Source organism: Pleurodeles waltl, chromosome 9 (assembly GCF_031143425.1).
Source record: "Pleurodeles waltl isolate 20211129_DDA chromosome 9, aPleWal1.hap1.20221129, whole genome shotgun sequence".
In the NCBI taxonomy this organism is placed as follows: Eukaryota; Metazoa; Chordata; class Amphibia; order Caudata; family Salamandridae; genus Pleurodeles; species Pleurodeles waltl.
Genome location: NC_090448.1, coordinates 46,691,304 through 46,718,333, shown reverse-complemented (window position 1 = coordinate 46,718,333; position 27,030 = coordinate 46,691,304). Strand labels below are relative to the sequence as shown.

Below are 27,030 nucleotides of genomic sequence, written 5' to 3'. Positions count from 1 at the left end.
TTTGCGGTGTCGGTATCTTTTTTCAAATTCTCAAGGTTGGAGTCCACTTGAGGGCCAAAAAGATGCTCCTTGTTGAATGGGATATTGAGCACCGCTTGCTGGATCTTTGGTTTGAAACCAGAGCATCTAAGCCAGACATGTGTCCTTACTATTATACTGGTGTTTATACCACGTGCAGCCGTGTCTGCAGCATCCAGGGCACAGCGGATGGAATTATTAGAGATGGTTTGCCCCTCTGCAACAATCTGTTGTCCTCTTTTGCGGTGCTCATCTGGGAGTTATTGAAGGAGCGCCTCCATTTCATCCCAGTGAGCCCGATCATTTCTCGATAGCAAGGCCTGTGAATTGGCGATGCAGCAATGATTGGCTGCCTGTGCAGCCACCCTTTTGCCGGCAGCATCCAGCTTTTTGCGCTCCTTGTCTGGGGGAGGAGAGTCCCCCATGGCCTGACTACTGGCCCGTTTTCTTGCAGTGGTGGCCCCTATGGAGTCTGGAGGGACCTAGGATCTGATATATAGTGGATCAGAGGGAGCAGGTTTATATTTCTTGTCTACTCTAAGGTGGATAACCCTAGAGCGGACCAGTTCTTTAAAAATGTTGTCTGCGTGACGAAGCATCCCATGGAGCATGGGGAGGAAAACTGGATATCCCTATGTGTGGAGGTTAAGATGTTGAAAAGGAAGTCCTGCTCAATAGGGTTCCTGTGACGCTCAACATTATGGAAGACAGCTGCCTGAGCTGCTACTTCCTGGTAGGATGTAGTATCCTCTGGTGGGGAGGGTCTTGCGGGGTACAAATCTGGGGGTTATACATGTCCCATTGATCTGGGTCCTGCTGTGTACCACCCAAATCTTCCTTAATACATGAAGGGAATCTCTGAGGTGTCACATCTCCTGCAGTACGAGAAGCAGGTGAATGAGGAGGGGAGGTGGTAGAAGAGAAGCAGGGAGTGGAGGTGGATCAGGAGGAGGAGGAAGAAGAGGAAAGGTGGTGGTAGCCTTGTCCTTACTGGCCTTGCTTTGGAGGTGGTGAAGTGTCCAAAGCTTCTTGAAAGAACAGTTTCCTCTTGAACATGACAGGGGGAGAAGAAATAATGTGTCCATTACCCTCCTGGATATGAAGTTGGCGCTGGCAAGCGTCCGTAGTCTCCAAAATAGGCTCAACAGGTGATGGTGTAGCCAAAGACTATCTGGAGTCTTTGCGCTCCGAAGGTGTTGGCTCCTTTGTTTTTGGCACCAACGGTTTTGGTTGTTGTCCTTTTGTGGGCACCAAAGAAGCGGTGGGGGCTGGGCAGCTCGGAGCTGAAGTACTCAGTGCCAAAGTCTGGCTCGAGATTGCTCGGATCGAGGAGCTGGAGGTCAATGCTGAAGATGGTGTTGTGGTCTTGGCTATTTTCGGAGCTGAGCCGGAGGGCGGGGCAGTCAAAGTAGTTTTTTGGAACTGGCCATGGCCTGGTGGCAGTCCGGCAACCTCTGTAAGGGGCTTCTTAGCAGTCTTAGAGCAGCCAGGAGGGGCCACGGTACTCACTAATGTCACCCCGCGGCTTTCAATTTCCAACTGGACGTCAGAGTCCTGGATGGAGAAGGCCTCCTCTTGTTCCAGCTCATCCTGGGTGTGCACCTCCCTAAAGATGTCCGAGATGTCGTCCGGAGCCTTGTGCGCCATCTCCATCCGACGAGCTCTTTGGTCCCAAAGGGCCTTCTTCGACTGGAAGGATTGGCAGGCCCTGCAGTAGCTTCCCGGTGATCTGGGGAGAGGCACAAATTACACACCAGAGGTTGTTTGTGTGGGGGAATTGAGTGGCACCGAGGACAGAAACGAAACAGCGTCCGTTCCATTAGCTCAGCATATTCCTGGGTGTTGTGTGGTGAAGTAGGCCCGAAATTGGCGAGGTCACCACGGAGGGCATGTGGTTGGTGTCTGGACTGATGAGTGGAAACAAACACGAAGATGGAAATACACGATTGAAGAAACAATACAGTCGATATAGGGAAGACGGATTGAAAGTTCTGAGGTGCGAGTCGAAAAACAGAGCAAAGACACACATGTCCGAACCAGATGGCAGAGAAAAAAAACAATCTAACAAAGGAGTCGCTGCCGATGCACAGCTTCACCAAGAAAGAGGAGCCACTCGATCCCGTGACTCGAAAATACTTCTTCGAAGAAAAACAACTTGCAACACTCCGGACTCAACACTAGATGGCATAAGTATGCAAAGTATGTGTATCTACAGCCACACCTGCCATCGAACATAAAGTCCCTCCACTTTGAACTATACTGCTGCCACAGAGTAAGTGAGCAGAGTGTGCAATCCTGGCTCTTTCAAAGAAGGTCACTAGGAATGGTTTCCCAAGAAGAGTTTCCTTCCCTTCCTTCTATGTTCTCCTTTACAATTTTTTATCCTTCTTTATATTTTTCTTTTGCTCCTTAAAACCTTCTTTTCCCTCCTACTCTTTTTCCTTTCCATCTTTCTTTGCATTCTTTTTTCTCTTCTTTCATGTTTTCACTCCGTTTGCCTCTCACTTGCATTTTAGCTATTTTCATCTTTCCTCTTTGTAACCATATTTGGTTCTTTTCCCACCGATTGGCCCCAACCTCACAATTGTATTATAGTATCTTCTGTTATTTATAAGTTTCTGCTTCAGCCCTGCGACCCAGGAATGAAAGTCAAAAGATAGGAAGAGCTTTTAATTTAAATCAGTCCATTGACATCTCTGCTCAAGCTGGTATATGTGGTGCTACAGTAAGCCCTTCACTCACATACATGCATACATCCGCCCATGCCTGCAGTCATATATATCTGACACACACACACACACTAATGTATATACCCACCTGAGAGTGCAGAATGCTGTCCCAGTATATCTAACTATCCATCTACTCGCCCACCCACTTCAGGATTGAGCTCAAGAACATGCTCTTCAAGCAACACCTCATTAATTTGTAATTCAGGAACTTGCTTTTTTAGGATTCTTGTGGCATTTGCTTTCTAGACCTGTAATGCTGCCTTCTCAATAGTTTCCCGAGACCATTCCTCACCAGTACCGAACTCACAAAGCCTCGACATATACCAGTTTTGAAAATAAATCTTCATTTTTCCACAAAACAGTTCTCAAAATCATTCCATTTAAGATTAGTGTGCATGGTTCTCCATTTTGGAGCATTTGATTTCCTCTCATTTGTCAACTCACCAATATGTGGAAACGGGGCGTTTACTTTTCCGGGACATTATGAAAAATTCTTCCAACTCTTTCGTGGTTGTGTGACTGCTAGAGAGTAGAACAAGGCCGGAACTTTCCCTGGATCAGTGAAAAATGGAACAATTCCATTATTAAAAATTAAACTACACTAAACTCAACCAATTATTTAGCAAATGTATTTATTGAAACGACTATACACAAATTGTTGACTTATCCAAGAAATAAGTTCTTCAGCGCTGGCAGTTAAGGTGCCATCTTCATAACATGTTTGGTCATTCTGTGCTATCCTGCTCCAAACAAGCTCCCGGGAAAGGGGAACCAATGTAGGGTTCCTTTTTATACTCATTGCCTTTGTGAGGAATCAATGTGGATTGCTGCAGTTCACCCCACCGTTGTTATCATAATGAGTTGGAGGTTACACAACAATGAATCTTCTTGTGGAGACATTTTAACTCTATGGGGAGAATGGGCGCAATTCCTCGCTACAACCTACATACAAGGTGCTACTCATTGCCAGGAGTGGGCAGAGGTTAACAGTGCCAAGGATGACTCCTGGCGATACTAGTCACTCCACCATACTACATGGAAAGGGATCCTATTGTGGAAGTCTGTTTCATGACACCCAGTATATCTTAAATCCTGGGCAGACAGAAACTGAGGTGACGGGAAAGGAGAAGATTCTTCATAAAGCATCTGGTGCCATGCTTCTGCCTCCTGACATCATCCCAGATGTACAGTGTGTGTCATCTCCATTCCTATCCACAACTAAGACAGCAATACTGCAGCTGATCAATATCTTCATAGCGGAGTGTGTGCTTCCATAATTATAGCAAATTTCCTAAAGCTGTTAAAGTAGAAGTAAAAGTTGTGTTCAGTCAGGATGAATGCCGAGCACCAGGAAAAAGCAGAGTCAAGAACCCTCTGACAGTTATTATATTGCATGATGGCTGGAAAGACAAATTGTGCGCAGAAATGTCCCGGTCTATCCAGAGAAGTGTAGCATGAAGGTCACTGGTTTGAATAAAGCAGCATAGCTTCATCATCCCCAGATCACTTATCAGTAACCTCGATAACTCCAATAATCCCAGCTTTTTATATCAGTAGTTAATGACCTTGCATAGGCACCCCTATAACCAATAAAATGTAATGCATGCTGCTATTCAATACCACCCAGCTTCTCCTACGCCAAACTCCTTCCACTATAGGTCCTTTCCAACGACCAACTTGAACAAGGGATGTTGATCTGGGGAGGAAGAGCTGCCAAAAACTGAAGAATCAGAAGAGTGAATATTACTGACGTAATCTACGTGAACCTCCTCATCCCTCCCTTCCTTCCTTGTCCCAGTTCTTGGTGAACGAAGATGTAAACAAGCAGTGTGCCTTGAACCTAGGACCAAATGTATGAAATTCAGGTTTTGCGACTCCCAAAACCTGATGGACAACAGTGTCAATTACACTGTTTGCGATTCCCAATGGGGTCGCAAATGACCAACCTCATGAATATGAGGTAGGTTGCAATTTGCGACCCCATTGGGAATGGCCGCCCTCACAGGGATGGTGGCCTACTGAAGACAGCAGGCCACCATGTCTGTGACTGCTTTTAAATAAAGCAGTTTTTTTTTTTTAGTTTTTTTTTTTAAATGCTGCCCGTTGTCCTTAAAGGAAAACGAGATGCATTTCAAAATAAAAAATGAAAAAAAATATTTTCATTGCCATTCACAAATTTCTGTTTGCGAATGGGTTAGCACCAGTTTGAAACTGGTGTTAACTGCGATTGTTTTGCGACCGCATTCGCGGTCACAAAACAATCATACATACCATATGGATTCAGTATTAGAAAGGGACGCCCTTGTCATGCCCCTTCCTAATACCGAATCGCAAAACCCAAACTGCTATTCAGTAACAAGTTACGGTATCACAGTTTGGGCTTTGTACATCCCAAATAGCATTTTTCAAGTCGCAAACGGCCCGATTCGCTGTTTGCGACTTGAAAAATCCTCCGTACATCTGGCCCCTAGTCCCTAGACCAAAGAGGAAACAAGCCAACTCAATGTGTAATGCCACAATCTACTATTAATGATTCCATACAAATGACATGTTGGGATCAATTACTCCAATATAACAGTCAGAGCAGCCCTGTGCTCTCCATCCTCATTCTGCAAGTACTGGGATCGGAAAGGGGAGTTAAGTAGTTGATAAATGGCAAAATTGTGGTAACAAAGCTTACATATAAACTATCACTATTAAAAGGGAACGCTGGAATTTTGACGTGGAATCTAAATGAACCCCCTTCTCGCAGTCACCAGCAGCTCACCTAGAACGTCTAGCAAATGGGTTAAGACGCTTTCTGTCAGGCTTTAAGAAGTGCATGTTATTGGTCTACTCTGGTGCTTTTACATACTTTGTTGCAGCTTTAACAACATGAAGCTCTTCAGAGACTCCAAGTCTTACGGCCAAATCAGGAAGGAATGACAGTAGTGTGGCTTCGGACTGCATACCTGAAATGAAAGGAAACACGGCATCATACCAGGGGCAAATGGAGTCTGAGCACCTTCCCCCTCTCGGTCTATGCACCGCATTCTATCACACAGCATTCACAGATTCCCCTAAAAACCATGTGCTTCCACAGCTTGGTCAACAATGTTACACTTCATGCCCAGCCTGATTTTTAGGCAAAACAGAATCAGGTTAAGGGACAGACTGCAGGAGATGGTTCTCTGACAAAGATGTGCAACGAAGTATAGCTTGCAAAGACTACATCACATATAACTCACTAAACATATAAATACATTGCCCAAATGATGTGTTTTTCACGAGAAAAGTGGGACGCACAATGTAAACTACAAAACTCTTAGGGCAGGGCATTTTGACTGCCATCTATGCGGAAGTAAAACCACAGATACAGGCTAAACTAATGAAAGACAAATGAGTAGGGAAGGAAGGATGTGGCAAACAGGAAACAAACTTAAACAATGGGGAATATAAAAGTTAGGGAGGAATAAAAACGCAATTATTAAGCAGGTAAAGCAAGACATTACCACTGACCCAAGGCAAGTGATGCACATGACACACATGCATACAAATGTCCAGTAATTTGATAACGCTTCTCTGCAGCCTGACCTTTGGAAAGAATCTTTGGTCTTCTCTGAAATAATCAACAGGCAATATTCTGACCACTATATAAAGGCATCTGAGGTAAAGAACCTCTTTACAATTGTCATGATCATTAATTGGTTCTGTAGTGAAGCCAAATGATGATTCAAATTGCATGTGATAATGAGGAGGAGGAACAACAAATGAAACAGCTCAGCCGATTCAAGTTTAAATGTCTGATAGAAAAGGAGGGTGTTCCGGTCTTAGAGTAATTTCCTGAAGTCAGCCTCTTCTCAAAACTCAAAAGCAATGAGTCCCAAACAGTAGTGTCTTGGCAATGCGTGGAACTTCTTCCAAATCATTTGCATTAGTTCGTAGTAACGAAAAACAGGGCTGGGAATCTGAACAGTTTGCAAAGTTAAAAAGTATGGTTTTGTCCACAAAACACAGACCCAGAGCATTCAAAGCTTAGAAACAGCCAGAGAACCCACCCTCCGGATATCCTTCTCTAAAGTATGGATGGGTCACAGTGTATGTACAGGAAGACCAAATAAATGTAATCACAGCAGGTGGATTTTAATCCAAGCGCAAACGCTGTGGTAGAACCTCAGAAGAGCAAAGGACAATATACTTTACACATTTACAGCGTACAAATGAGCACAGTTGTGTCGCCGTAGAGTCACTACGAAGTACCACGACACAGAGTTTTTATCGAACAGTTGCTGCAATAAATGCAAAATAGTAGGTTTGGGGGTACAGGTCTGCACAACCCCAGTCCAGGCAGCAGCCAATACAATGATACTTGAAATGAAATGGGGGGGTTAAAAAAATCATAAGGTGTTTGTGTCTCAGATTATCAATATGGAGCAGTCTTTTTCCGGGAAGAGTGGATGTCACTTACTATGCTGACAGCACTGGTCAATTAGCCTTAATGGTTTGTTTTTTGCGTCTATCTTAAGTGCACGATGTTGGATTCTGCTGTCATACTTTTAAGAAGTTCATGGCCTTCATCATGAATGATATGCCACTCAGTTGCTGCCCTTTGGATGTTGGCTGGAAGATCATGCAGGAGTTTGCCTATTTCAGGATGCTAGCAAGTGTGCAGTGAGACCCAAGTTTCTCTAGGAATCACTGCCTTTGCTCAATGTAAATGTTTTTGACTTTGATCCTGGATTCTGCTGGGGCCACAAGATGCCGTTAAAAGCAGATGCGACACCCATTGAGACTTAGTCTAATTGCCTTCGTCATTGGTTACTGTATTCTGGCTAAGGTTGCTTTTTTAGAAAAGCCAGTGTTGACTATATTGCAAAACGTCTGCATCAAATTCACCTGCGTTCACGCTAGTTCTAGTAAATGGACACTTCAGACAAGCAGATAAGTCTTTTTATGAATAAAACATTAAAAGCTGATGCAATTGACGACTACATTTAATTGGGACACAAAGGTTAGGTCTGAAACAAAAACAATGGCTAAGATTTTATTTCTGTGCACCCACTAGGCTAGGATTTTATTTCTGTGCACACATTGGGCTAAGATTTTATTTCTGTGCATACTGTGCAGTGTTGATGGCCATTTGAAAACTAGCATTTGTTGAGTTTTTTGTCAAGGACAGGAACTCGCTCCCTGGACAGCTAATGAATTGTCTTACTTGTGCACTGAAACCAGCAACATGCAAATCTCCAAATAGTGTATTACTGTCAGTAATTCACGCCCCCTGTTGGAGTCATCTTATCAATAGATTGATCAAATTTGAGGTCTGAGTGAGTTCAAGGATGCAGAAGTTGTTTTTCGGCAGTTAAACCACAAGCGTTAAGTTAATCTTTATTGTGTCATATTTGTCTTAGGGTTGGTTATCGGCCTCCAGTAGATCTGGTCAGTCCCCACATCTAGTTGTTTGTGCAAACATTGATAGTAAAGACAAAAAAGTAGACATAAAACAGTACACAAAGGTAAAAATACAGATCTTATTGTAGCAATTTCCCATTCCACTGTGAAAATATGAGGAGCTGTACCTGCAATAGACAATCCTGGAGGTTTGTTGACAGCCACAAGAACACCTGCAACACAGACGGAAGGGTGAATCTACTTAACGCATTATTTCAATTTTTTCATACAGTAATTAATGATGTGAATCCGCATTCATGTTTGTGAGCAGAGTTGTAGACAATGAAGGGCCTTATTGCAATATTTTTAGCAAGAAAAAAAAGATAACAGGGGAATACAAGTTGAAGTAAACTAACAAATGTAAACGGGGGCTTCATCGCCGACATCTATTATCTAAGGAGTTTTGAAGATCATTGTTGTGAATTGAACGCCTTTAGCCTGAACAACCTCACTCTTCATTTTGTTACCTATGACAGGATGTTTGAGATTGTGATCTTTATAGACAAATGCAACATTGTTTCAGTGTGAACGGTCTTGACCTGGAACTGCTGTTTGTGTAAAGAATTATACTGCCAAGAGCCCAGAATGGGTGACGCCTGAATGACCAGTTCTGCAACTCTAAATGTTATTGGGTTAAATGTTTTCTTCTCTTTTACTTTCTGTTTCTAGTTGTGATAGTAATGAAGGAGTAGATGTGCTATTTTTGCATATTCCAATAAAGCAAAAAAAAAAAAAAACGTTTAAAAAATGTTAAGTATATTACTGTCCAGCACAGGACATTTTAGAAGCCACCAGAAAGATAATGTATATGTATTTGAGAACCCTTAAGTGTATGCAGGGTAAAGGTTTGCAGAATAAGATGAAAAACGAAACTATAATGTCAAAATTCCATCAGCTGAGCCTTTAAAGGAGACTTGTAAGAAAAACACAATGTTACAGAAAAGTTTGACAAGTTTATTTACTACTTGCAGCTAGCAGAGTCTTTCATGCAAAACATGCCACACACTGCTAGAAGCTCAAAATGGGTCTAAGAGGCTAGCAAGAATAAAGTTTTAGACCCAAAGCTGCATGACACCCATGGCTGGTGGATTCATAGGCCGGCTTCTATTTGTTGTTTGCAGTCACAGATGAATGAGTGAATCTAATCTAGAGCAGATGTTGACATTCACACCCTCTCTTCATGCCTTTCTATTAGAGTAGAGTAATCAACTATGCCACATGCCTAGGGCTCAAGCAGAATCGCTGCATACCTGTCTTAATGAAGCACAATGACGAGATTCTGCCTAATACGTCGATGGCATTCAGACCCGGACTAGTAATCGCAGATAAGAATGTGCCAATCCATATAAACCTATAGATGCCTCTTCATGCACAACAAGATTGTGAGTGAGTGCAAGTGTTCTGAAACTGTCCTATGGTTAGCTGATTGTCAGGCTCCACAATGGCTGGCACGGACATATGATAGTGGGACTGGAACTCTAGCATTGGTGATGGATACTTTCAGTAAGTTTGTGACATACCTCTAGATGTTTACAGAAGCCATACCTTCCTTATATACAACGCTGTTTGCTAGTAGTTCCACCAGGTCATCCTTCGTCAGCTTCCTCAGGTCGGTGATGCCAGGTTCCTTCAAGATGCTGCTACTCACCACTGGGGAAACCAGCCTTTTATCAGTCTGTAGCTTGGTTGCATTCCTGCAGATCAACAAAACCAATATTTGAAAAATGTTAGGGATAGAGAAAATATATGCTATTCTACTATAAAGAGAAAAAAACGAGGATTGCCTAACAAACCTTAAAGTTAACAATTTAAGAGCTTTATTGTTGTTTGTCAGTACTTGTTGGGTGAATAACAAAGATACTTTCCCCAGAAAAAAACGAGTTTTACTTTATGTTTTACTTTATCATTGTTGCGAGACAATAGCAGTTTTAATATAGCTAAACAAAAAACATATTAATGCTCTTAGGCTTGGCTTTAAAAATGATTTAAAGAGTAAGTTGGACAGGTGGATTTAATTAGAGGAAAAGATTTCAGAAGCATTTGTCCATTGAACAAAAGATTTTTTTTTTTTTTTTTTTTTTTAAACACAATACAAAATATAAAAATACAGTAACTCAATTTTTGATTATCCTATATTTATACATCTATGATAAAAGAGTAAGCCAGTTCACAAGACATTCCTCTTTTTCATGATGTCATGAAAGCAAGAAGCAAACTGGACAGTTGCCTTTCTGAAGTATGTAAACGACAAGGCCAGGAAAGGCATATGGAATCCAAGAGGGCCCTCTCCTCTCCTACCCCACCCCACCAAAGCAAGAAAAACAATTTGCCTCATATTTGCAATGTCATAAAACATTTGTTTTTCCTTTCCATGTTATCTGTCAATGTGAAAATGCATCAGGAATATCATGCATAGGTTTAATTTTTAAGGATCCTACTGTGTAATGTGACATTTTTAGAGAGATGGCCAGAGTACAGTCTGAACTAAGTCAAGTCACTCTATCTCTTCTTTTGGACTGCTTGTTCAATCAAAAATGCATTTGTGTGTACTGAAAAGCCGGGTTTAGATGTTTAGTTACAATAACAATCAAAGTTGGGATGGAGAGACAGCGAGGCTTATGTCTTGTTTGCACAATCCTCGTTAAACACACACCTTAGCAGAAAGATGCCCTGTAACTCTGTTGAGGAGTACAAAAAAAGAAAGAAAAGAAAACCACAATAGAACAATGAAAGGGGGAAGCCTTGCAAACTGAAAAAATGACAAGGCAGCTTAAAGTACCAGTGAATAGGTCACTGCTGCGGACTAAAAGCCTGGCGATAATCGATGCGCGAGTCATGTCACCATGGCCGTGCTGAAAGCAGTCAGATGTGTGATTTCTGGATGCAATTCACACTATGCCTTGCATTACGTATAGGACAGAGGTTTCTTGAGGAGAAAGACTCCTAAGAGGAGCTCTACAGTCTGTGTGTGGCTGAATGTGGTCAAACCACATAAATAGCCAGTCCTGGTGCCCATCGCGTCAGAGTCAACAGGAATGAATACTGTCACAAACCCACAACTTTAACTCAAAGATGGGCCAATGAAAAGAACAGTTTGCAGCACTCACCACAACTCCAATTATTACATGCAATACACAGTACTTCAATACCAGCTTACTGAAATGCCAGTCATTGTTGAATAAAACACTTGCATGCCTGCTGACCTTGCACAAATGGGACTCCAGACACATGGCTTATAACTATCATTTGATCTAAAATGGAGAAATCACGATTTCTCTGTATTCACTACGCTGTCCTCGTCCATTCCTCAAAAATGCTATTGGGAATGTACGTTTTCTGTAAAGTAATTCAAGCTTGCAGAGATATAGGAAACATGAGTAATCAGATATCACCATAATCCCACAGGTAATGTGGACGCAGAAAGCCTTCTATGTTCTCAGTTACACTTACTTGGAGATTCTGTTAGTTGCTGTATGGGCAGAAGTTGATTGCAGCGTACCGCTGGAACCAAATGAATGGCGGAGGCATCGCACCACAATCACCCATGTTCTACCAGCCGCTGGTAAATACTTGAAACAATTCATCCTATGGAAAAAAATAATCATGTAAAAAAAGGTGGAAGTAAGTGCTGTTAAATGGCAACGCAGCACTTGCTTAATAGTAACGGCTTTAATGCATTTTGCATATATATAGAACACGAAAAGAGAGTGCTGGGAGTGTTGCTATCCCACAACACCTCCCAAGAGAAATCTATATAACCACTAAAGGTGTGGGGTAGTAGGGGTTGAGGGTGGAACTGGGTCAGTGTTCCCTCAATAGGCGGTATCACTTGGGTCGCCTTGAGATACGGGATGGAGAAAACAAGGGTGAAGAGTGTCCCAGGGATGGAAGGCTGTGTTGTCCTACGGTGGGAGGGGGGAGTTCCCTTTCGGACTAGGTGGTCTCACACACATAATAGTGTCTTGCTTCATGATTTGACCACCTAGCCCCACCCAAGTAAGATGATACTACTTGGGGGGAACTGAACCTCTTGGTTAAAAGAACCAGAGGGAGTGCTGAAATTTAACTGACTGGATAATTTACAGGGATCCAGATGAGGTGGAGATAAAATGACCATACATGTCACCAGTTGCTACTAGTTACATTTTAATGGGGGTGCATGTTGGTAAGGTTAAGAACAGGGGAGGAGGCTCACTTGAGAATAATGTCTCTTAGAGTCTAAAAAGGAATACGTATGACCAACATGCTTCTGCCCTCTCAAAGTGCTGGTGGGTCAGGGGCATTCGTCAGGGTCTAGGATCCCGGAGCACTAACAATAAGTGAAGTGCTCAAAGTGAATATTGAAGGGCCTACCTGAACAGGTGGTTCATGGTGTGGTAGGTCTGTAATGGCCCGGAGTCGGGGGTGGATGGCCTCTGGCCTGGCTAGCGCCGGGGGAGGGGTATTCCCTTGTAGTCACACTCACTCCAAAGGGATTACCGAGGAGAGTACCTACATGCCGGTGGCCGCTCACCACCCCACACCCTTGGTGGTTATATTTAATGCATTTTGCACCACAAACCAAGCTTTTCTGATGCATTTGGATAACAGGAGGCTTCACTGTGGTAATCAAAGGAACTCACTGTATTGACCTCGTGAGGGTGCAAGGTTAGAGCACAAGTGAGGTGTGAGTTTTTGTCACTGAGCAGGCACCCATCCATCTGGTTCGATTAACTTCAGATGACAATCACAATAACGCATACATTTAAAGTTTTTAAAAAGTATGAAGTCTTGCATCTTCAGACACTGATGCTGGGATAGAACTCTCTCCATTGTAACCGATAACATCCACCTGATAGTACTTTGCAACATATGTCTGCACTTCTCTAGAACGACTATTTCCCCTTCATACCACCTATGTGTCTTGAAAACTTTCTCCTCTCTAGTCATCTTAAAAACACCCAACTTTTGCAAGGGCGTAAACTGATGGGGAGGGAGTTCATTATCTAGGAGGTCAGAACATAGGGAGTCATTGCTATTTGGATCTTACAGTTATGTGAAAAACATCCTCTTAAGATTTCTTCCTCCCTACCTAATGAGACATATCTCATCTTTATTTAGCCCTCAACAATCCCCAAAAGTAGATAAAGCTAACTCCTTTGACACTTAAGACACACTAATTTCACCTTATCATTATAAAATACATTTAAAATAAAATCAGCTAAGCACTTGCGGCTCTCGTTTACAGTGTCAATGTTCTGCTTTGCGCTTCTGGCTTTGCAGCAGAAAGGGGGTGAAAGAACTCTGGCTGCAGTATTTTGGCAGGAGCTGCTGAGCATGTGTTCTACAGTAAATAGGTTTTATGTCACCTGTCTCTAGGTTTAGAGATTCATTAGATATACAAGGTCGTTAGGGAGGAGAACTTCACCAGCTCTATTCAAATCTATTATTTAAAAATCTATGAATGAAGTCTTCACAAATTCTAAATACTTGTTGATCTACAATACATGCTAGTTTAGTAATGCAGTCATTTAAACCAGGTTTTTACCAACCATATTTATTGGAAGCAATGTAATTTGATATCAAGAGAGAAACTGTGAGCCTTTGTTTTAGCATCTGATTGGGCTTTACCCAGAGAGCCTCTCTAGGAGCAATTTCTTCCACTGAGATTCTTGCGCACATGGCTGCGTCTGTCCTTAAAGACTATAAGTATGGGCCCTTTGCATTATTTGATTCTTCTGGATCCTTTCCAGGGTCCTCTACACAGAAAAAGGAGGCGCCTCTCTCTATTTACTCCCAGGCATCCAACTCAGATCAAGCACAGGACGATCCTAAACCTTCGGGTAAACGTAAACGTAGGTCTCGCAACCTAGAGGAGGACATTCTGGTGCAAAATACAATGGCATCTGACCCTGAAAATATTATCCACCCTCTTTTCACGGAGTGGATTCCCTGCGCTGAAGTGGCACATTATGTGCAGGGCACATTGAGGAAGGGGTTTTACCGCGATGTGCGCAACACTCTACGGTCAGAATGTCCCCACCCGTCTCTTCTAGGTAAGGTGGCGGATACTCCCAAATTAGACCCTAATATGGCGACCTTTATTTAAAAAATTCACTAAGGACCCTAAGAAGGGCCTGTACAGTGCAGGGAAGGGATGTCAGGATAACCTCCTGGATATTTCCGGTCCTATTACGAAGATTCTGGAACTCGCAATTCAAGCAAAAGAAACACGACCCCGCATCCCTCAGGATTTATCATCACAATCTAGTAGAAAGGCAGGGGCTCACGACTAGTTCTCAACCTGAGAGAGTTCAACTCTTGGATTATCTACCATCACTTCAAGATGGAAGGTATCCATCTGTTGCAAGGTATTTTGCAAGAGGGAGATTTCCTAGGGCAACTAGACCTCAAAGACGCGTATCTTACAGTTCCAATTTATGGTCCGCACATATGGTATCTTCAGTTCAGTTGTCAAGGCCAATGGTATGAGTACACCGTGCTCCCTTTTGGTCTATCCTCGGTCACTTGGTGCTTCACCAAGCTTTTGCGGCCGGTAGTGCAGTTCCTCAGAGACAGAGGCATCCGCCTCATTATTTATCTTGACGATATTCTGATCAAGGCTCAGAGCGAAGAGCTAGTCCTGAGGCATCTGTCGTGGATGATGCAGCTTCTTCAGGACCTGGGCTTCCTTATAAACTCAGACAAGTCAATTCTGATCCCATCTCAACCTACAGAATTCTTAGGTGTGCAAGCAGATTCTATCAAAACCTTATTATTGCTTCCCCTGATGAAGTGGAACTCGATCAAGAAAGAGCTGAGGAAAGCCCTTGCCTCTCCGACTATATCATTGAGGACACCTGCTCGCCTGGTGGGTCTCTTGGCCTCTTCTATCCAGGCGATATTTCCAGGTCCTCTTCATTACAGGGCTCTTCAGCGATTGAAGTTTCTGCATCTTCGCAAAGGGCTCTCCTATTCGGAACAATTTCTGCTGTTCGACAAGGCCAGAGCGGAGATAACCTGGTGGCTGGACCACATGGATGCATGGAATGGCACAGCCATTTTTGCCTCTGGAAGTAGTAATAGAATCGGATGCCAGCCGGTGGGGTTAGGGAGCAAGATAAAGATCAGTGGAAACAGGGGACCACTGGGCCCCAGAGGAGCTGGGAATCCATATCAATTTCTGGAGCAGCTAGCTGGAGCGTTTGCAATTCGATCTGTTTCTCCATGCAAAGGGAGTTGTATCCTGCTTCGCATGGACAACATTTCATCAGTGTGATATATCATTCACCTGGGCGGTACCACATCACGAGTTCTTGTGGAAATAGCCAAGGAATTCTGGCTATTTTGTCTCCTGCATCATATTTCGGTGACAGCGGAGTATATCTTGGGATGCGCCAATCTGGTGGCAGACTGGAACTCTTGCTTCCTGAAGGATGGCAGCGATTGGAATCTCAATCTGCAGGTTTTTCACAGCCTGAACCAATTTGAGGTCCATGTTCAGTAGACCTATTTGCGTCAAGACTGAATACCAAGTTGCCATGGTTTCTCAGCTGGAGACCAGATCCCCTTGCAGCAGGATCAGATGCCTTCCTCCAATCATGGAGGACGGGGCTGCTATATACATTTCCCCCATTTTCCATGATTCAGAGAGTACTCTCTCAGGTGAGAAGGAAGGTAGCGGAGATTATTTTGGTGACGCCCATTTGGAAAGCTCAACCGTAGTTTCCTGTGGCAATGGCAATGTCGTGTACACGAGCGATTCGCAACCCTTTCGATCCCTCTCTGCTTCTGGGTCCTGCAGGGGTGCCCCATCCTTTGATAATAGCGGGGCAGTTATCCCGCATAGCATGGAGACTTTCTGGTGACGATGGCAAGTGCAAGGAGTTTCAGACAACGCAATGTTTTTCTTCTCCTAATCCTGGGCCCCTTCCACACATAAACGATATGAATCATCTTGAAAGAGATGGGTCTGTTAGTGTGGTGAACCACACAGAATTAGCTTCCCTGGGTCTGGCTTATTGAATCATTAATAACTTCAGGCCATAATTTCTACGGGACATCCCCATTTGGAGGGTAAGCCTGTAGGAGAACATCCGTTAGTATGCAAGTTGCTGCAGGGCATCAGGATGTTTAGGCCTCCTCCAATAAGATATTCTTCTTTATGGGACGTAGATGTTGTCTTACATTTTTTGAGAGTCTGACCTTGTAATGAGGACCTCTCACAAGCAGTTGTGTGCAAAGCTTACTTTGCTTCTTTGTCTGAGTTCTTGTTGCTGTGTCTCGGATATTCCTGCGCTAGACTTAGCAGGTAGAGTATTTACTCCTTCTGGAGTTTCTTTCACTGTTTCCAGATGTATGAAAACAGCACCTAAATGTATTTCTCATCAAGCCTTTCCTCATAATCATAAACTATATGTAGTCAAGTGCTTGAAGGCTTATGAGGACTGTACTCGTGAGATTCGTCGAGATGTCCAGGGACAAGTATTGATTTCATTACAGAGTCCTTTTGGCCCAGTATCTCCAGCTATGTTAGCCAGATGGGTCAGATGGTTGTTAGGGGAGACTGGGATTGATATTTCCAAGTTCGGAGCACATTCCGTCCGTGAAGCTATGGCCTCAAAGGCGTTTTGAACAGGTTCTTGTTTAGAGGACATAATGGCAGCGGCAGACTGGTTTTCAGATTCTACCTTCAAGGTATTTTATCATAAATCTATTGTTGATGTGGCATCAACTGTAGTTGAGCAGCTTTGAACTAGCATAGTCCGATGCCTCTGGTCCTGACATAGAATTTAAAAAAATTCTAGCTTACGCATCAAGAATTTTCAATTCTATTAAGGACACGGAGGCGAGGATTATCACGCCCATAAAATGACAGACATCGCATATTGTTGTGAATAAATGTTTGTATCTATACATTAAACCATAATGAGCTTTTTGATATACCCACCCGTTGATCCATTTGTCAGAACCAGTATTATTTGTATGTTTGTCGTTTGTCCTAGGTTCCGACAATAAAGTTACAAGAAAGATCGAGAGATTCAGAGAAGTTTTCAGCTCTTGCTTTGGTCCCGGTTGGCAGAAATTGGTTGGAGAGGTCTACGGTTCCCGCCTTCCTTTGGATTCCAGTTCTGAGGAGTCAGGTTGATATGTTCCGGTTGATTGCAAAGAAAGAGGAAGGACTGTGTAGTTTTGCACACATATGTATAGGGGAAAGGCATACGACTGGATGTTAGTATGGACTACTCGGTATCTTGGGATGAGTAGTTTTGTGTTTAATTGGCTGCTTTCTATTCTTCAGTAAAGAAAGAGAAGCACAATCCTCGCCTCCGTCTCCTTAACTGAAATGAAAATTCTTGATGCGCAAGCTAGAAAATGTATTATTTATCACCAACACAGCAAAGACTGCAACAAATTCAGAACTCTGCTGCCACACGACTACTACATGTAAAGCCACGAGCCCACATCTCTCTTGCTTTGTGGGCCCTACATTGATTACCGGTTCCCAGAAGATCCACCTTCAAGCTGCTATGTTATCACCCACAAAGCAATACATGGATCATGCCCACTTTTCATCAGGAATAAAATCACCAAATACATACAACAAAGAAACCTCTGCTCCAGAATGGCACCTCGCCTCAAGACCCCAGTGAACAGGGAAAACAAACATGGGTGGTACATTTTTGTCTCTTCAAACAGCCAAACTATGGAATTCATCACGCCCAAACAAAACATCCACAGACAACTATCTTATCTTCAGAAAACTACTCAAGAGTTGGCTCTTTCCTACATTACAAGCATACTCAAAACACAAATGTACAGCATATGCCTGTGTATGAAAACATATATAATTTGATTATATGTTAACCATTTGGGTATTTGTATTTCTTTGTACATATTATACTCTTATGGTTTAAAAATATATAGAGATTCTTATAGGACTGCTTAACAAATGTACATATTACTTTTGGTTAATATATATATATATATATATATATATATATATATATATATAGTTTATGCTTAATGTGTATATCGGTCACTGCATAGTTTACATACAAGTCATTTGATTATATGATTATGGGTCTCTGTTTTATTTTAACTATCACAACGTGTAAATATAATCATAACAATTGTATCTATAAGTGCTTCACTACTAAACTATTGGGGAAAATATGAAATACAAATAAATAAACAAAAAATGCATCAAATCAGGCCTCCAAAAATTATAAAAATGTAACTAGACTTGCAGGTGGAGTAACTGGAATAATCTACTCAACTTAACTGTGACATACTTAACCCGTTAACATGTCTCAAATTGTGTGATCCTAGGCAAATATTGTATTTTACAGTCACCTCTTTCTTCATTCTCACATGAATGCACCATCAATTATGCGAATTCAGCATTTCTGCTATACAAAAAAACCTCTTTTGTTTGAATAAAATAGACTAAATGTTTACTCCATGTATAATAAGAATCTAGCCAATATATAGGGTACACATGATCTATGACTTGTCTGTTAGTTTACTAATAACATTGCCATCACGGCAGGAGTTTCTCACTTTCTGGATAAACACTCACTTTTAATAAATATATTACTAAAGAATGATGTGGGAGCACACTGTCATTTACAGACGGTACATTTCCAAGAAAATGTCCAAAAACCTTTTCATTAACTTGCAGCATTACTGATAAAACTATATAGTGCATTAACAATAATCTGTGAAATCTGGGTTTCAGAAAACATGTTTATCATTTGCACATCACCAAGTAAAGTGTTCTGATTTGTTTTCATCTTATTAAAATATTTTTTATCACACAGAAGTGCAAAAATGGGCTTTCACACATCTGACATATTTTGAAATGTTTGTACAGTTGACTTAGGTATTTAAATGTTGTGTGTTAGGAAAACCTAACACCGTACAGCTTTTCATTTCATACATTTTAGAGCAGATCAGATGGTTCACCTTACAAAATCTTGGAACTCTACAGTCAGAAGAAAAACCTCTGTCTCTGAACACAGTGCAAATGTGACAATGATTTAAAAGGGTCTTTATTGCTCCTTCACTTTCTGATTGAACAGAACACCTGTGCTCTATTAACTTGCAAGAAGGGGCGAGTAGGCCCTAAAAATAGCTTGATCTGATAAAATATGACTTGCCAAAGCAAGTGGGTGAGTAGATTTTTCGAGGCCTGAAAATGCCCCACAACAATTAACACAAAAAGACTAATAAATGAACTTTATGTATAGCAACATTTGAAAGTTAGATTTTTTAACTATGTATACATACATGCACATATGGAACTTTATATAATAAAACTTTATATTGGTTTATTATTTTCCATGTACACCTTTCTGTGTAGTTTTGTATCTATGTATTAATTTACTCCTACTGAAGGAAAAAAAGGCCTTCCACTCTCTCCAATGCTCTACTCTGTATCCCCTCCTATAACTCTCTCAATATACCCTCTAACTCCACTCTGACTCATCCCAAACATCATTGTACTACTATATCCCTAATAACCTTTAGACTCTTACCTCCTCTTTCCCTCCTTTGACTCATCCCATACCTCCTTTTAGTACCATGATCTCCCACATTAACAATTGCTAGTCTCTTTCCTCATCCATCCCTCCACTGACTCATCCCAAACCTCATTTTTACTACTTTTATCTCCCTAATACCTGTTCCTAGACCCTTCCTTTGTCTACGCCTCCTTTGACTCATCCCATACCTCCCTTTTACCACTATTATCTCCCAAATTGACACTTTCTAGACTCTTCCCTTATCTATCCCTCCTTTGACTCATCCCAAACCTCATTTTACTACCATGATCTCCCAAATACCACTTTCTAGACTCTTTCCTCCTATTTCTCCATCATCCTATTAAATCCAACTAACATAGTCCCATGTACACGACTCGAATTACCAACTTATATTACTCTTTACTAACCCATCACTAATCCATTTTGGGTTCCGGGGAAGCGTGCTACTCGCTGAAAAACGTTTCAACCCCTTGTTAGAGGTAGAAAGCAATATACAATTACAAATTACATTACTATCTCAACCAACCTCAAAAGGAGCATTAAACCTGGCTCATATGTTGCATACACAAGCATCAATACTCTCCTGAATCAAGACTTATTTAAAAACCACACAGGGTGCATGGATCATACAAAGACATAACTTTTGTGAAGAGCAGGACTCTGTTGTCTTGCAGGAGTTCCAAGAACTGCAAGAATGCAAGGGGGGTGTTTTGGATGGCGCTCTAATAAGCCATGTCCTGAGCCCTTACGTTCCTTTGTAAAGAAGAGAAACCATGTAACGTACCTTGTGGGTGGTCTTTCCAAGTTCCAGGTAAATCACTGAGGGCCTACATCGTAGGCAGCATCATTTACCGATTAGCTTCAGCCACAATGCCTAAAATGCAAAGAAGAAAATTTAAGGCTAGTTCTTACAATTAATTACAGAGTGAATCTCACTCGGGCATGTAAAGGCAAGGCAAAAGAAACGCCATATTGAAAGCTAGAATGCATCAAGACTCTACAAGGTATCAAATGTTTCACAAAAAAAGTAAGGAGAGAGGTTGTCTCCAAGGCATTTTCTAAGCTGGTCAAGGGTGATGATCTACCAAATGACGCTGCATAATGGAGACATATTCTTTGTACGACATGAAGATATTTGTGAGCATCATAAGAACCACTGGAGAACTAAAAACTTTTTTTAATTTTGGAGAGTCTCCGCAAAAGAGATGAGGTGTTCAAGATTATTCTTAGCATTTTAGGTTTTCTTTCTTTACTTACATTTTTAGGTGATGATTTTAGATTGAAAGATTGCTAAAGACTGTCTGCATTTCTCTAGACCCATCCGTCACTCGTCCATTCCACTCCACTTTCTTAACATCAGGATCCAGGTGGCACCTGCTAGTGACAGAGTGGTAGAGGACTGAGGTAATCCCTATGTGACGCACGTCATGACAGCACTGAGACAATGGCCAAACAAGCCGAAAGAGATGTCCTTAATATCACAGGAAATGCTGATCCTTGCATGAATGAATGAATCTCCTGAGGCGTGCTAACCAGTGCTTAATTTGTGTTTGTTGTTTCCGATGCGGGGCACCGGCACTTATTTTTTAGGGCCGGGGCTTATTCTTCTGCCTCAAGAATTTGCTACGAGCAAAAGACACATAAGGGAAAGACGGTTGAAAGGAAAAATAAAAACGCTTCACAAAGGAAGAAAGTAGAAAGCTGCAAGAGTGAGCTGAAGGGGCAGGGAGTGGCTTTATATGGACTGAAGAGGCCAGAGATGGCTTAAGGGTTACGCTATCTCAGTATTCCATGTTCACACACTTAATTGCAGCAGCCGCGTGTTTAAGAGGAAGGCTTTGGGCACTGGCACCTTTTTATTTACAAATTAAGCACTGGTGCTAACTAACCACCTATTAGGGAGTCCTGTTGCGAAAGGATACAGGGTAGCAGAAGAGGAAGATAAATTAGACTGGCTTAAAAGAGTTTTCAATCATAATGCAACCCAGTTGACAGTACATTCCACTGTCTGGAAGAACGATGATAAAAAATATTGCCCCCACCAAGCACAATACATTTTAGAAATCTGAAAAAAGTCTGCAGTAACAAATCTTATTTGCGCTTCGGCAGCCTTCATCAAGCAACAATCAACACTGTTCAAAATGTGTACACTTTAGGTATGTATTATAATAGTTCTACTATCTGTTCACTGGCAGCTGCTCGTCTAGATGGAACCTCCCAGATCCCAGCAGTGACCACTATTCTGCAGAATACCTCAATGATGCAACCTCTTCTCCATGGTTTTCAACATGTGTACATAGCCACCTGAAGGAATGGCTGAAAACCATATCAAGATGAACCAATATCAAAAAGATACTGAACTTCACTTAAGTATTCCAACATCAAGGACATTATGCAGCTCAAAGACTAAACCGCCCTAAACCATTCCTAGGTGCCAGCTACTCCCTCTGCCTACACTTGACAATGAACACATTTATCGTATCCTAATCACCTATAGACTATACAGGCCCAGATATAGGAATCGTTCTTTTAATATGAATCCGAATGGTCACGATATTTCTGCAAACACAAAGTAATGCTGATTCGACCCTACATCACCAAGACAAATCAAAGTGCTTGGCTCCAGCTCCCGTTCTACGAAATATAAAAAAAAAACACCCAATTATTTATTTAAAACGGGCCTCTTGTTTCTCTAACATACGCGTATAATGTGCATCTTTAACACAGCCTGTGCTACATGTTTTCCAATTATAATTATTATTTTATTGGATTTTACTAAAAGCCACTACTTTATTCATAGACGTCTTTATACCGGTTCCATGCCTGCAATGCTGGAAAGATGTTTCAATGAGTTACGTGTTCACTACAAAAATCTGTGGGATCTGCTAGTCATGATGTCAAAATCCCGGTATAGGAAACTAAGTCCTTCATCGTTACTTGGTAAACTTGACAAACATTAAATTGTCCTGCGGCTTTGTCCAAGGTGGAGGAAGATGTGTAAATCACAAACTCTGGTACACATTCTGGTTACTGCGCTCATGCGTCCCCTTTACACGCCTCAGAACGACCCTGGTCCCAGATCGCCCCATGTATTCCTGCATCTGCCTTTCTGGCGTGCTCCTTTCGCCCTGTGTCCATTTTCCCGATTTCTGTTACTTTCTATCCACGTCTCCTGTGCCCTGGTCTCCTGGTACATCTCTGTGTGTCTGAGTATGAACAGGACTACAAGCACCGAATGCAATGAAAAAAATATGGAGTGGATGAGATAGTCACGCATAAACCGGGGGCCTCGAGAGTTCTGTATCTCACCGTGTCTACTAGTGTCAGAAGTTTGGATACCTTCCACCCTTCAAAAAACACCGGGGCACGACAAACACGTGACTTACTTAGCCTTACCTTCCTACGTTACCTCACCCGGTCCAGGTTTTTGCTTTGCTTTCCAGTACCTGCAGCCTGGTCATACAATTATAAAATGAGGACTACAAGTCCCAGAATGCAAAGCAAAGTAAAACTGGTCTAGCGGACCTAATATTCTTCAGAGCACGTCCACTACTACACAAAATCCATCTTCAAGCATCCCCAGCACTTTCCAACAAAGTCAAACTGCCCAGCATATGCCGCAGTACAACCCCACAAGTTAATCACACCTGTCAATCTCAAATAGGACTTCTTCGTATAAACTACTGACTGTGAACTCTCGCTTTGTCTCCTCTCTTTTTAGGGCGCAGAACCACCTCCCTGTGTCTGAAAGTCCAAGTACAAGTTTGTAATTATGTATAACAAATACGGATATTTATAATTAAAAAAAACAGCGGGGCATGGCCTCAGGACATCTTCACCTGTATGTTTGTCCTGCCCTCTCCCATACGACCCGGAACCGAATCACCGAGCCAGTTGTGTTACGAACAGTGCCCGCGTGCGCTCCATGCAGGGTCCCTGTGCACCTTGTTCATCTCGGCGGCCATCTTGGAGTGGGTTATGTTGCTGACAGTAGGGACTGAGCCCAAGGTCCTGCTCCATGCAGGGTCCCTGTGCACCTTGTTCATCTCGGCGGCCATCTTGGAGTGGGTTATGTTGCTGACAGTAGGGACTGAGCCCAAGGTCCTGCCAATAAGGCAGGTCCACTTGCAATGTTTTCTCTAGTAAAGATTATAAAAATATTATTTCAATCTCAACAGCAAAACGATCCTTGATTGTTCGCATGTTGTCTAAATGGGTGGACCTTTCTAACGCATACAAGTACAACACTGAAGGGAAGTTAAGTACTCTTAGGGGAGTTTATTGCAAGGAGAAGCAGAAATGAATAGCTTCCTGCTGTGACCCTTCAATTAATTACTGTAATCTGTGGTGAAGGCGCACCGCGAGGCCAAACAAACGTGGACAGTATCTGGATGCACTGAACATAAGTGCTGTGGCAGACTTTATTGATATCCTGGCTCCGCACCAAGCAAAAGGGTGCATTGTGGCCAGTGTGATCCCAGCCTTGTAACACACTACATGCCTCCTCAACATGAACTGAAAGTTTTACAACAGTCGTGAACAGGAATTTTCAATTCTATTAAGGACACAGAGGGTTCAGATTATGGATTCTCTTCTTTTCTTCATTAGAAGTCATTACTGTGGGGTAAATATAAACATTGAATGCAGATCCAAAGGACTCCATACCCACACACCATGTAAAAAACAAGCATTTGCAATGCAAAGGGTCTCACGTTTGCTCATGTTAGAGCTGATAGCGTTGTAAACTCCTAACCCGACTTTTCACCTATCAGCAAATGTGTTAAGTTGAAAGAACCACGGCACATCCAAGCATTCCAAATGTAAGTCCTTTATTCTTCTTGGGTGTTCAATGAAAACAGCAAACGTTGTACCAATCCATGTATATACAGCCGACACGTGTTTCGTCGTGAAAACAACTTTTTCAAGGCTGTGAAACAATATCCAAAACATATCATGGTCAGCCAATAGTTCCAATGTCTAGTGTACGATCTTTGCCATTACCCAAAAAAAAAATTGTACCCCTCCTTTTGTGTCAGGTGGGTTAGCAAATAGCCGATCGGTGCTCGCCTAGATTGCTAGAGAAAGGAATAATAGGCATGCTGAATGGATATAGCCCATAGATGAAGAATTTTATGGAGTGAGTCGTTGAGTCACCCAGTGTACAAGATTACAAAAATGCATATCAGTGACCCTAGTGGCGAACAAACGAGAGGAAGAGAGAAGATATCTATATAGAAGCAGTAAAAGAACCACCAAGAATTATACTAAAGAATCATACCTCATTAAAGACTGTAAGTTATTTGATCTGTGTCACAATGTGGTCGTCTAGTAATATTCGGTGTAGAAGTTGCTTATCACATGTGTGGATTATCAATATATATTTGACGGTACACCTTGGTAATGAATCAAGGTTTGTACCAGGACCATGATAAGTCCAACTGAGAAAAGAAAATAATCAAAAGAAAAGCTCAGTGCCTTATACTAGTAAGATGAGTAATGAAAATAATGACATCATATACAGTAACGATCTAGAGGTGAGTGATATGTCCTTCTATATCTGGAGAAAAGGTATGTGTGCTCATACTACAAAGACATCCCTCTGCTGATATGATGGTAAGAATAAAGTGAACAATATACACTAATAGGATTCGATCTTCAAATGCAGCATAGCATATTGGTCCTATCTCCCTCCTAGGGAATATTCAAAACAAATTGCCAAAGTGGAGAAAATAAATATATAGAGCTTGAAATTAAATCACCCGCACATGGAGTGTCCATTATGTTGTTGCCATACAAATCTGACTAACAACGGTAAAGCCTTTAGAAAAACATGTACACAGCATATTTATAAATGCAGTAAAATATGGAGGCATTGAGCTTAATATGTATCCTCTTATTTTGTCTTGCTGTCTGCAATACAGTCAAATCGTAAAGATTCAAGGAGTTTGTGACTTCCCATATTCGAAGAAACAAACGGTAATGTTATTCACGAGTCAAATCTATTTAGAGAAGTGCCAAGAACGTATGTTGAAAACGTGGAGGGAGAAAAAAAAAAAAAGGAGAAAAGCGAGCACAATACTGTGAGCATTCTTTTCCGTATTGTATTTAAGCAACTAGCACATCTTAAAGCCAAATATATTGGCCAGGGCGGCAGAGAAATAACGGTTGGTTTATCAAGAAACATAATGTCTAGCGTTAGTTAAACAATAGAGAATATTGTTAAAAATTTAGGTAAAACGGACATGGATTCCTACCAGTCGTGTGTTCGATCCCGTTTCTTGTTTGTAGTGGTCAGAAACGCTCGTGCTGGTTTGAACCAGTTTTATAGTTTCAAGAGCGATGGAAATGGAAAAGGGACAAATAGATTGCCGATCTTGGTGGTGGCCATCTTAGAATGGACATAAAGCACCATGGATAAATGGAAATCAATGGTAGTAAGTATCTCAATATAACAACTAACTAAAAGATGTGGAGTATAAGTTGTGTAAAAAACAAACAGTGAGAGCGTGAAAAAGTAGAAATGAAGAGAGATACTGAATTGTGACCCACATGCTTATGTGTTGGGGAATATAAATCCTAATCTGAGGGTAATTGTTGATGGCCAGAACGTAAACCCAGACATTGTTACAATGTTATCCACATACAACATACTATGTTACTCAATACTATGTACATATATTTATTAGCAATGCATAATGTCGCAAATCATTATGAAGCATCCTCTTTGAAAATATCATATCTTAACTCCGCATATTTACTAACATAGTATTGCATATGTTGTTATTATGAAAACTATCAAGTAACAATTACAAAAAAACATGTAAATCTTTTTCCTTGTTTAGTCCCTCCTCCACTGCCCGCAGCTTGATTATCCATTTACTTTCCAGTTGTCTAAGTAATAGTGTTTTGTTGCCACCCCTTGCACAGCCACCTAGCGTGGCAATACCATGTGTTTTAATGTAATGTAAGTTCAGCTGTGTGTGTACAGAATTAAAATGTAGAGCAAACGGATAGTCTTTATTGTTGTTTTTGATTGCTCGAAAGTGTTCCTGTAGCCTTTCCTTGTATGGTCTGATGGTTCTCCCTACATATATATGATTACAAACGCATATCAGACAATACACCACATATCTGGTGTTGCAGTTTATGAAATGTTTGATATGATGCGTAACACCCGTATTGTAACAAAATGTTTTAATTTTGTCAATAATGTATTGACAAATGATACATTGGCCACATTTGTAGAAACCAAGAGGTGGTTTAGGAATCCAGTCATTGTTAGTGCGACCAGGTAAGAAGCTATGACACAACTGATCTCTTAGTGTGCG

At 41.7% G+C, this 27,030-nt stretch overlaps 1 protein-coding gene across 6 annotated transcripts in view; it reads right to left on the bottom strand.

The window, feature by feature from the left end:
- RPUSD3 (RNA pseudouridine synthase D3) overlaps window positions 1-25,977 on the bottom strand; it is a 51,611-nt gene extending 25,634 nt beyond the window's left edge. Inside the window, exons 1-8 of one of the 6 annotated variants that reach the window (XM_069206248.1) lie at window positions 23,542-23,610; window positions 20,960-21,076; window positions 20,487-20,576; window positions 11,628-11,762; window positions 9,723-9,871; window positions 8,306-8,350; window positions 5,602-5,698; window positions 3,192-3,299 (exon numbers count right to left, since the gene is read on the bottom strand). In XM_069206248.1, the coding sequence (XP_069062349.1) occupies window positions 3,192-3,299; window positions 5,602-5,698; window positions 8,306-8,350; window positions 9,723-9,871; window positions 11,628-11,761 (533 nt within the window). In that variant the 5' untranslated portion in view covers window position 11,762; window positions 20,487-20,576; window positions 20,960-21,076; window positions 23,542-23,610. The other 5 variants (XM_069206249.1, XM_069206251.1, XM_069206247.1 and 2 more) reach the window with 5 other exon arrangements.
- Between the last annotated feature and the right edge of the window lie 1,053 nt (window positions 25,978-27,030).